Source organism: Corapipo altera, unplaced genomic scaffold (genome assembly GCF_003945725.1).
Source record: "Corapipo altera isolate COAL_440 unplaced genomic scaffold, ASM394572v1 2, whole genome shotgun sequence".
Lineage (NCBI taxonomy): Eukaryota > Metazoa > Chordata > Aves > Passeriformes > Pipridae > Corapipo > Corapipo altera.
Genome location: NW_020884890.1, coordinates 916,024 through 928,658, shown reverse-complemented (window position 1 = coordinate 928,658; position 12,635 = coordinate 916,024). Strand labels below are relative to the sequence as shown.

General features: G+C 35.6%; 1 protein-coding gene across 4 annotated transcripts in view; it reads left to right on the top strand.

The window, feature by feature from the left end:
- The window catches only part of HMGCLL1 (3-hydroxymethyl-3-methylglutaryl-CoA lyase like 1), an 85,279-nt gene that overhangs the window by 56,255 nt on the left and 16,389 nt on the right, over positions 1-12,635 (top strand). For 3 of the 4 annotated variants that reach the window (XM_027644972.1, XM_027644971.1, XM_027644974.1), the window contains exon 7: positions 384-572. In XM_027644972.1, the coding sequence (XP_027500773.1) occupies positions 384-572 (189 nt within the window). Of the gene's footprint in view, positions 1-383; positions 573-2,381; positions 2,429-12,635 lie in introns of all 4 variants that reach the window. The other variant, XM_027644973.1, reaches the window with a different exon arrangement.

Sequence of the window (12,635 nt, the reverse complement as noted above, 5' to 3'; positions counted from 1 at the left end):
CTGAAAAGTACACGAAGAAAACTCAACAGCTGGGGAGTCTCCAGAGAGAGAAAAATGTTGGGAAAGGGCTTGACAGAAAATTTGTAGTGTTATAATTTTCTTACTTGGATTCTGTGGGAGAGTCAAAAGCAAATTTTTGATGGATTTGGCTTGGTTGGTTATTCCACCATAGAAGCAGAACTATAAATTTAAAATAAGAGGATCTATGAGATCTTCTCGGATGACAATTTTCAAGAATAATAGAGGGTGTGTGATAGATAGATCCACCTCAGTGGGTCAAAACCTGAAGCATGTACAGAAGTATGTATTTTTAAATGTATATTCTTGACACTATGTTATATTCTTTTATCTTGACCTCTTCATGTTTTTCTATTTCTAATCAGGTATCTAAGCGCCTGTACAGTATGGGTTGTTATGAAATCTCTCTGGGAGACACAATTGGTGTAGGGACTCCTGGAAGTATGAAAAAAATGTTGGAAGCTGTTATGAAAGAAATTCCTCTGAGCGCTCTTGCTGTTCACTGTCATGACACGTATGGCCAGGCATTAGCCAATATCCTCACAGCCATACAGGTAACTCAGTTTCTCTTTTTATATATACAATAGTAATAGTCTTAGTTTAATTCAAATGTGCAATTTTAAAAAATGCTGCTCTTAAAAAGGTCATTAGAAGAGGAAAAGGCACTCACCAAACTTTCAGAAAGTATTGCTCTCACATCAGCTTGTCAGTAGGTATTACTCTGGTTGCTTTTACCAGAAAATGTCAATCCTTGTCTATTTATTACCTTCAATTTCATACAAAATCACTAAGAAACAGTGGAAACTACATTCCATTGATACTAGATGAAAGAGGGACATAAAATACATTTTTTCTGCTATTTCAGATTCCACTTTTCTTAGAAACAGCTGTATGTTTGTGTTCCACTAAACTAAAATTTCTATTTCACAAAGGTGTCTAAATAAAAAATGGAATAATGCACAATTACATCTCGATTTCAGATTATTGGTAATTATGTACACAGAATTGTCTAGATAATTTTACTGCTGTTGACATGCCTTCATTATTCTTTTTTTTTAATCAGTTATATCTTCCAAGTAAGATTAGCAACAACTTTTATTTAATCAGCTTTCATATCTGTGGCTAAATAATCAGAAATAGTTAATTTTCATAAGAGATTTTTTTTCTTATGTTGATATATTTTTCAGAATAGGACATAATGCAAGAAAGAGACTACAGGTTCTAATGTAGTTTTTGTAAAGATATAATCTTGAAATGTGCTCATGTATTCGTAAGGAGACCAGTTTTTACTAAATGTTACAGAATCAAAAGCTGTTTACAAATTGTAGGCCATTATTGTTCTGTTCTATACTTAATGGCGTCTTCTGCTTCCTTGTAATTCAGGCAACCATTTTGAAGGTGAAACTTTTCTTTGTCCTTAGTTATTTTGGCAGAGCTCATATTATGTTGTTTAGATATAACAGCAGTTGCGTTACCAGTATTAGTGATATAAGCCACAAGAAGGAACAAAGCAAGTTTCAATATGGGAATCCACAGGTATTTGATTAGATAGTGAAGGACAAAATCTTGTAAAAAAGGTTCTAACTTTTACTCACAGCACTCACCCTTACTCACTTTTACTGTTGCAATTGTGTGTGTATGTACCGTGGGATAAATAAATTGCTAATTTCACATTTAGCTTCAGTTGCAGATGCAATAGCTAAAAGCATGAAAACCCCTGAGCATGGGAGGAGTTGGCCATAAAAGTACTTGAAGCATTGTTTTTCAAATCCTTCCTTAGCATAATTGCTGTCATGGTGCCTACTAAACACTGAACAATGGCTGCTTTTTTAACCCCAGTATTTGTTGTGATTCTTGTCTCAAGTTTACCTCTTGCTTCTGTCTTTTTATTTACTGCTGAAATCAACTTTGTAAGACTTAAAGGGAAAAAAGCTCTTAGGTACCTAATACGCAGTTTAGGATAATTAACATGTAAATTCAAAAAGCAAAAGACCTAAAAGGAAACCCCTGTGCAACTTTCTCAGATTTCTGGGAAGCCAGGGGTGCCTGAGACCCAGAAGAAAACTTCTCTCTGTGCTCAAGTTCTCCTACAGTGCATGCCTAAAGGTGCAGTGGTTTTGGCTGAGCTGAACTTGTCACAGATTTTGCCAAAAGTCCTTGATGAAGCAGGCATTACACAGTCTCTCTGACTGGCTTTGTGTAAGCTGCTCCTTGGCTCATTCTAAAGGTAGATCCCCAGGCTCTTGGATCCTCCAATGTGGTCTGCACCTCACAACATCCTCTCTTGTCTCAGGTCAAAACAAAGCAGCTACTCAGTGAATTATAGTTAAGCAATACTCCTTCTAAAACAGGACCTTTTACAGGTCAGCCATGCTGTGAAGTGCCAAAGCCAGTGGATCAGAGTGCCCAGGTCACTTCTGGCCCTTGCTGTCAGGCTTTCCTGTACTTTCTTCAAAAGATACAGGAATAGGAAAGCACTGGAGTAAAAACCCTTGTTTTCAACTCAGCTGCTGTTTCATAGCCCAAACTCTCCACAGACACAATTCCTTACCCTTCCCCCTTTATGGGTCTGTGTGACCGACACAATATTTCATCAAGACTGAAATGTATTTGGAGGGTTATACAAATAATAGGCTACAGTGATTGTTCGAAAACAAGTTTAAAGAACATTCAGCAAACAAATTACACTCTTCCTAAGACATTGCAAAATACAACCTCAAGCTGAGTACTATTGTATTGTATATTGTATTTCCTAAGAATTAATGAATGACAGCTGGAAAGCCACAAATCACTCTGCACTAATTCAGGCATTGCTTCGATGGGAGATCTCCTAGGAGTGGAAAGAGGTGCTGGTGATTCAGTAAGTGATTTTTTATAAAGATCACATTGTTCCATGCAGGATTATACTACCCAGAATATTTTCTTCTGGTTGGGGCTGATCCAAAGTCATCTAGAACTGACAGGCTGTATCTGTATAAGAAATTAGCAGGGCAGTAGTCTTGCAATTTTAGTATTCAGTTTTATGTGTGTTGTTTTAGCAAAAGGATAAGTAGTGAAAGATGGGAGAGAGATTAGCCATCTTTTAAAGAGTAAGTAATTTTTTGCGTTGCTAAAGTGAGTAATACAAATAGAAAGCATTGCCTAGAAAAATGAAGTTAACTTTCTTTTATGAAGAGAATCTGTGTAAAAATGTGAGGAACATGAAGTGATGCTTGAAAACAAACCAGTAAACATTTAAAGTAGAAACATGACTGGCTCTTAGTTAAATGGTTTAATATAAAAATACCAGAGTATAAATTGACCAAAGAGATAAATTCAGAAGATGGGAAGTGATGTGGAGATCTAGTTAGAGATTATGGTATTCTGAGTAAAATTACATATGTGGGTTAGCTAATGTGACAAAGTGTAGCTAAAAGAAGTAGTAAAACATTTATAGGAAATTATTACAGACCTCCAAGGAAGGGTAAAAAGATGGCTCAGGAAACTTCTGCAGAGGCCCTGGTAAGGTAGACCATTGATCTAAGACGATTCGAGTTTCCTTGACAGTTGACTCTTGTTGTGTGTACAGAATGGGTAAGAAAGGGAAAGTTTTTAATGGAAGTGTTACAGAAATCTTTTCCTTTAAAGCTTGTGTAGTTGACAGAAATAGGTTTGTCTTTCTTCATAGCACATATCCGAACATGAGAAAGAATACACTAAGAGGCAAAGAGGAGTTTTGGCTGGCTGTGATACCTCAATAAATGAAACAATCTCATGGTAGTCCCATAGAACTTTATCAAATTCAAATCACTATCATAATTCATTAATATGAACTGATCCCTACACTACTGGGATCAAATACGAACTTAAAGAAAACAAGACAAGGACCAAGGATTTTTACCACATTGTGTAATCATTTCCACCTTATTGGACACAGTGAAATGAATGAGATTGATTACATGCCAAATGAAACCACTCTTTATTAGTTCTTTTTCCAGAAAACAAGAATTTTGAAATAAAATCCCCAATTTAGTACCAGAAAGAATTTAGCAAGCCTCTAATTAAACTTTCAAGGTTCAGACTGCAAAATCAAAATTTGAGAGTACAAGTGCAAATAGCTTTTATGAAGATTTAAAATTTATTTTTGAAATTGAAATTTAAAAACAGAATAGATTTTAAGCTTTGTATAGAATGTAATTTTGAGATTAAAAAAACTAAGTTACATGAGTGGGCAAGTGATCAAAATACATACATGGCCAGTCAAATTATCTGAGCCCTGTAACCCTCCACTTCTTTTCACCTGCACAGCCTGGCACTCTGAGGTCATTATGTAGTACAATGTGTAGGTGGGAAAGACTTGCTATATGAAGCATGCACATTTTTTAGGATATTGAAAAAATGTTAATATTTTTGCATTCTTATTTTGAGGAGAGCATAGAAATGGAAAGGTTTCAGCAAACCTGACAAGTTTGCTTTTCTCTGCTGTTTACAAATATATGCCAGGAAGCTGCAGAAGACTTTGAAGAGATCTCCAGAAACTAATTTCAGAGGTCAGATTGGGAAATATTAGAAAACACAGCTTGACTGAGAATAGCTGTACAGAATTCAGGAAGGGCTGGTCATGCTTCAGTATTTTGCTGGAATTCTTTGAGGCAGTCACTGCCAAGGAAGACAAAGGATATACAGTGGCCATCATATGCTTTGATTTTTCAGAAAACAATTTATAGTGTCCCATACTGGAAGTTAATATTAAGGCGTGGAGGCATATAATAAGTGGAAAGTTGGCTAAATGGCAGGAAACAAATAGAATTATGAAACGGAATTTTTTCAAGCTGGAAAGCACCATCAGTATGGTTGTGGATCCTAGGCCTGTGGTTGTGGATCAGTGGGCCTGTGGGTCCTAGGTTTTCCTGATTAAATGAGTAATTTGCAATACCATGATGCTCATGTTAAGGGCAATTGTTCTAAAGTGTAGAAATTAGGGTTTTCAAATTTTACATTTGTGAAAAATTGTGAAAAACAGGATATCTGGCAGAATTTGTAAGTGGAAATCTGTGTAATATTCTAAAACATGCAAAAGAAAAAGTTTGGGATCAAACATAAGAGTACAGGAATACATATAATTTTAAGTAAAGCAAGAGACTATTACAACATGCCTGTCCTTTAAAATAAGGGTCTTCCTATAGCTTTCTGCCTTTGGGTTTCTGTAGGAACTAATTTATCCTAGGTATTTTCTGGGTTTGAAGTGTAAACAGTGCTTTTGAATTATTTGTCAGCAAACTAAAAGAGCTGCTGGCAGTAACACAAAATTCTTTAGACAATGTCAGTTTGCTTTTTTGTTTCTGTTTCCTTTTATTCCCCCTTCCCATGAAAATGTCATAGCACTCAGCTAAAGGTAGTAATTAAAAAAGCAGACATGAAGGAGTACGTGATATTAGGAAAGAAAGTGAGTAGAATTGTTTAATATTGAAAGCTAACATGACAGGTGAATAAGACTCTATTTGAAAGCAGATAAGTTAGGAGGACAATGGCAGGTCAATTGTGAAAATTTACCAGGCTGCAAGGTAGACATTTTCTTCCTGGGAAGAAAACTTAAAAGACAGTGTCTGCTTTGGTAAAGTAGCAACACACTTGCATTTTATCAAATAATATTGTAACTGTGAGCAGTCAGCTAGTTACTTTTGTAAGTGAAAAAACATACTGCACAAATGAATAAATCAGACCTACATATGGGAAGAAAATAAAAACATAGGTGTTCATGCTAAAAATCTGACCAATGCTTTCCAGTATTTTCTCTTTTTTTTTGGTCTTTTTATAGGTACTGGTTTTACTGGTAATATCAGCAAAATAATACAACAAGCAAATGAACAGGCAGCACCACTCCTGCTTCTTTTCTCAGATCAGTACAAAAGATTTAGCAGCCCAATTTTTACTCTTTCCTCAGATCAGTACAGAAGAAGTAGTAACTGTATTTTTATTACTTTCTGCTGCTTTTTGCAGAATGTGCATAGTATGCAATTCCTGAGGAACTGAAAATTTTTGACCTCTATCCCTATGTTTCAGAAAAACTTGATAGCCTGATAGTTCACAAATTAATCATTGCTATTACTACAACTGCTACACTATTATATTAGGGGGAAAAAATTAAATGGTAGACTTAGTTCAAGATTCTTATTTTTTGAACATTTTAGGATAGGAAGGGCAATATATTTGTTATTGGATACTGAAATAGCAGTGAGAGTGAGCAAAAATTTGTTTACATGCATGTACTGATAGGTAGCCTATATGTATGGGTTTGTGGAATGAAACTTCATATATTATAAAGGATTAACAAATAATAAAAATCTACATTGTTCTAGCTGTCTCTAATATAATGATTGAATTTCAGAAGCTTTCAACCCTAGTTACTGAACCAAAAACCTGAAGTCTAAACCTCTTTCAGGGTACTAATCAGACAAAGAGATCCTTCATCAGGTATAGATTATTCTCATCTTCAAATTACCTCACTAGAGCTGACTTGGAACAGTAGACAAACTTCCCTTTGGCTTACAGTCAAACCTCAGCTGTCTTTTGAAACATATTTAAACATTGATTTCCACATGCAAATCTACACATCTTTCTTTATATCTCATTGAATTCATACGTATTTATCACTCTAGGTCTAAATGCAATATAAATAGAGAAATCATTGCAACAACTATAGAAATAAAATCTGAAGTGGTTTTAAAACCAAAGTTGCTTTTAAAAACCAAAGATCATTTCTGTACAAATAGTATTGAAGCTGTAGATTTATAAAAAAATAATTTGGCCCAGATATTGTTTACTCTTTTTCTGTACTTGTGTCCTTCTTGCATGCTTCTGCTTTTTTGTTGGAATGTTGTTTTATTGAAGCTTTCCTAATCACACCTTATGTGCTTTAACTTCCGAGTTCCCCATCCTGTAAGTGGTGTTCATTTGCACGTTTGATTCTTCAGTGTCAGTGGTACATTTCAAGTCAAGCTTCATGGAAAATGGATCATTTTCTGATTGATTAAATCTAGCACCATTAAGACCATACTGATTTGGTTGATCAGGACCTAAAATACATTCCAGTATTGCTTTCATTACTGTGCATCTTTTTCCTCTTTTGAATGCATTTCTTTCCATGCAAAAAACCCCCAGATTCGGAGAATTTACTCTAAATTATTTTCTTATCTTCATCAGATTCTGTTCTACTGCATCTTTAGTTGTCTAGTTGTCATATCAGGAACTATAGTTTGTAAAAGGTAAAGGAATAAGTATTAGTAGAATATGAGAAGACAATTCTGTCTTATTTCACCTTTTTCCAGATAATAAGAGGCTTGAAAATTAGTGCTTGTAAACAAGGCTCACACAAAATGGCATTGAATATAATTTAGATACAAAATCAACAGATTATAGGTGCTTTTTAGGGTAATACTGCATACAGACTTAGTGTCTCTGCTTCATTCTCTTTTGTAAGGCCTTTTTGCCATTCTTTGCCTCTGTCAGTTCTAAAGCAGAGTAAATATTGTGCTGGCAACTAACTCACTGGCAAGAAGAGAGAATGATGTGAACAGATACTGTGCTCCTGCATTCACTTAATCCTAATGTTTTCCTAGGCACTTATGTTAATTTTTTTTCTCTTTCACTATTTTCCTAGTCATTGTTTGATAGTTGTAGGTGCACATGGCCAGAGCAATAGTCTTTTTACAGACCTCCTTTTATCATCCCAACTGTGTCTTGTTTAACTTGACTATTTAAATGGCTAAGAGTCAGCATCATCCAGTTCTGAAGTGGACTGGGCAGTAATCCAGCTCTTTCTGTTAGAGACAGACATTAATTTTTTTTGGACTAGAAACAAATCACTTCCAAATGCTGGAAATGTAAGAAGGCTTTTCAAAAAAAGGGTTTCAGGTGTTTATAGAACAAATTAGTATAAAATAGTTTTCAAAATGCTAAGCCAAATTTAAAATAAATATTTAGTACTTTTAGAAGCTGTGAAAATATAGCACTGGAAAACTAAAGTCACTGATTTGTAGCATGCATTAAAAAAATGGTAAGGGCACACCAGTGTCAAATTCCCCATGCATATTTCTATTGTGCCTCAACTGGATTGCATGTATAAAAAAGGTAGTTGGTTTTTTTTTTTACATGATCGATAGTGACTGGCTGTAGGTTTAATGAGATGACTGCCTGTAGCAATCAGAAATTGAACTGATAACTGTTATTTTACAACAGTTGTTGATTCAATTCTTAAAAATAAAAATCTAGATTATCAAGATGACTGGAAAATGAAGAATTTTCACTGGTCTGAAGATTGTTTCTTCTGCCTTACGCAGCATCACCTAAGCAATCTCTCATTCACAGAAAGAGAAGCTAGTTCTCCACAGCTGTTACCTGCCCCTTTTAGTTTTATGGTGTCTTCCTTGTCTCTCCCACATCTTTCAACTTTCACAACAAATCAAATGGGATTTCCACAATTAAGTATCCTGTACAACTGGCTCATCTCAGACCTGCTCCATACTTGCAGGCCCACCCCATTCTCTCTTCTCAGCACCCCTCCCACAGCATGCATTTCTTCCTGAATTTCTGTCTCATCAGCTGTCACAGTAATTTTAGACATGAGGCTGTATGTCTGAATAGGATTTGCACTCCTGCAGTTGCTGTATCACTCCCTTACAGCGTTGCCAGGCTTAGTATCTCCTGGCCTCTCTGGCACTATGGCCAGTTGCTATGAAAAGATTGCATCCAGAAAATCAAATTCTTACCCTCCAAAAAAATGTCAGGACTTCCAAACTGCCAACTGTGGATGATGGTGCTAGTTCCTAGACTGTGCCAGAAATTGCTTGGTGGAGCACTGCCTGGCCCAGGCCAAAGCTGTGCCAGGGATTGTCGCAAGAGTTACACCAAGGGGACAATTGAATTCCAGTCCTGATGTCATTTAGTTCCTTAGTCATATATATATATATATAGCCACAAAAGAGCACAACTTCCTGTGCATTAACATCACAAAAGAGAGACTTTTGCTGTCCTTCCTAGTGGCATTTGTAGTGAGGATGTCCCTGGAGGTGAGATTTCAGAAGCTGTGGTCAGTTCTGAATGTGCTACTGGTGTCCCTGGGGATTTGAGCTTACATGCTGCACACTAAAAAGGTATATGGAGCAGTGACAGAAATAACATACAATATTTCAACATAATTTTGAAATTAATTGTCAAAGAAAAATTTCAAAATCTGGTGAGGATACAATTAAGTACCTTAAAAACGGGTTTTTATTCAGAATTTAATTCCTTGTTCAACATACACAGTATTTTGAAAATAAATTATTTCTATAAGAGTTGCTTGACTTGTTTTTTTAGAAATTGTCCCTGTAGTCATATTGCACTTTAATCAGGATGTGACTCTGTATACATCAGCTAGAAGAAGATAAATGGCTTTTAGACATGTTTATTTTTCTCCTTGATGGGAATGACTCCCTCTCCCTTTTTACCCTAAAGTAGTTTTTCTTCAAGTTTAATAACAAGTGTAAAATAAGGACAGAACTACTACAGTGGTTCCCACTTAAAATTATCGTTTCTTTTCATGACCTTTCATTATGTGTGTGTCTATTCTAGTTTTTGTATGAAAAAGAGGATATCGCATGGAACCTGAATTTCAGACCTCAGCAAGGGTCAGAGGAGTTTGCCATGGCAGGAACAGACTTGGGAGATCACAAATCTCAGGGTCTCCAGTAGGGAAGTGCAGTGTTTACAGGATGAGGCTTCCTTCCTTTCTGGACAGCTCTACAGACAGCTGTGCTGAGGGGGTGGAACTAAACCTCTGGCCATTCTTGCATATTTACAGCTCCTGGAAGGAATTTTGTTACCATCTAGCAAACAATGAAGGAGTAAGAATTACTTCCTATTGCTGAGATACATCAGGTGGCTTTAAACAAGCTCTTAGGATGTTTCCTACAGTAAATTAAACAGCAAAAAATCTGGAGATACTATGACCAGATAGACTGAAGTTCTGAACTCACTCCAAATGAGTGTGTTGGGTGTATCTTTGTAGCTGTATGAGAACATTTGCATAAGTGGAATAAGTTAAAGATGACTCTTCAGCTAAGATGGAAACCAACACTGATGTAGTACTGAAAGTATGACAATCATTTTTTCTTTCTGTGTTGTGCAGAAGCAACAGTGAACCAGTCTCCTGAGTCAAATGATGTAATTTATCTTTTTTTTTTCCTTTTGAAATATTGCACTACAGATTGAAACAGCCAGGCATTCGGAAATAAAAACATTTTATAATTTTAAAACATAAGTGAATGATAGTTTCATATACTCCAGAATTTTGCCAGCTTGCGTGTTTGCTTGTTTATTTAATTTTTTGCTTTGCTGCTTATTTCGAGTGCTATATGGTAACAGATTGCCAGAGACAAATGATGTGATTTGCTTAACAAAGTCCTTTCAAATGCATAAACACTTAGAGAAAGAGAGATGTTTTTCCCTCATCAATGTTCATAACAGTTAAATTTTGCTTGCACTGAGAGTTGCAACAATAGGTAAGAATTTTTAATTTGAAGTAGTATCTTTTCCTCTAAAGAATAAAACAAGTGAACAAAATAATAGTAGATTTAGCAAGGCAATATAATGTGCATACATAGCAAAAGATAAGGTACTAAGTTGAATGCCTTTTTAAACAAAAGTGTTCTGGCTTTACTATTGGCAGATACATTGGGCAAGCAATTGCAAATGTTTTTTCTTAAAAAGGAACTTCAGTTAGAATAAGGGAAAAATATTTACAAGACAGTTTACATTCTGTGCTCCCCACCTTAATGCTTCCACTTAATTAGTCAATATATTGGAAGGGAGAATTCTTAAGGAGGTAGTGTAACGTGATAAGGTATTGTAATATGATGAGCATTACAAAACTGATCCAGTTACAATGGAACAGTAGAAGATGAGAAATTGTCACACTTTTTTAAAAAGTTTCTTGCATTGTAATGAACACTGTGATGAAAATTTTATTTGAAATAAAGATTCACTCTGCCTAGGGTGTCCAAAAAGATACCCTATTTCATTGCATCTTCTTTGCTCATGTTACTGTAATTATTAACTTTGGAATCCCATCCTGGAATTTTACTTAAGACTTTATATTTTTACACAAATGTAAAGTTCTACTTCCTTGAAATTATACAGATGAATGACTAAAACATATATTCCGTAGCTCTTAAGGGGAGGTTGTTCCTTGGTTCTGAATCTTTGCTGTAGATGCTAAATTTTCCAACAAGACCTTAGTGGTCCCATTTGTTAAATACATTTGTCTGAGTCTTGAATCAAATAAGGATGTGCATAGCCATTTGCAAGTTCACGGGCTATTTAGTGAGAATGAATTTTAAGCAAAAAAGTACCAATAGAAGTAATACACTTTTTTTTCTTGTTAAAAAAAAGATGTAAAGGGAATAATCAAATTGCAAGCAAACAGAAATACCTGGTACTTTATTACATCATCATGTTTACTGCAATATCGCCATGATTTTTCCTTAATTCTTTGGGTAAGCTACTCTTTAGTTCCTCTAGAGAATGAGGTGTACAGGAATGAATACATTTCGGTTTGGTTTGGGGTTTTGTTACAATGCTATTTGATGGTGGTGTATTTTTTTCCCTTGCAGTGATTTTCTAAACACAAACACCAGTGAAGAAAAAAAAATAAGCAGTATAGCTGCTGTAAATATTTTGTGAAATGTCCATCTGAAGCCCCTCAGTCTCTGGTAATTAGAGGCCATACTGTGGAGATTGGCAGGGTAAATTACCAGTTAATGTTTACACAACAAAACATATGCCCAGTACAATATCCTACACTGATGTTACTGAAACCAGAGTCCGGAAATGTACAGTGGAAACAAAATGTGGTACATTTCTTGTGCCAACATAAACAGCAATTACAGCACAGTGTGAGAGAAGTCATAAGAAATACTACTGCATATCAGTAGTTCAACAAAGTCAGCACTTTTGTGTAATTGCAGGGGAAAAGGGCTGAAAAACATTACAGATCTCAGCAAGAAATGGCCCTTTATACTTTTAAACTGATCCTTGATAAAACAATGCCGGGGTCATGAGAAGGCTACTCTGCCAATTTTGCTTCACTGTGGGATCCATTGACATCTGGCTGAGCTGCGGAAGCTGGAAAACTTCTTTAATATTCTCTTGACAGTAAAGTGGACATGTGGAAAACATTCTAATCTGTTAATCTTTGGTGCTCCTGAAGAAAAAGGACATTTGGCTTTATACTTTGTGATGATAAATATTGTCTCCAGGTCTAGCTGTAAATAAGTTAAAAGCATTTGAATGGAGGATGCAGTTCTTATTTTCCATATATGGGAGAAGATGGATGTGCACCTGTGTAATCCAGATGATGTAATCAATGCCAGGAGGTGTTTTCTAAGGGTAGTTTACCATATGTCCTGGAATTCCACTTTTCTTTATACTGAGTATGTTTTGTCAATGAATGTTGGGTAACAGAATCTCTGAACCTCCTTATATCCTACATACTAAAGTAGAATAAAGTGTTGTTTCACTCAGGGGATTCTGCAAATAGAATTAAGAGAGATTTGAAATAGTAGTTATGTCTGAATAAAAAGTGCAGGCTTTATTTAACA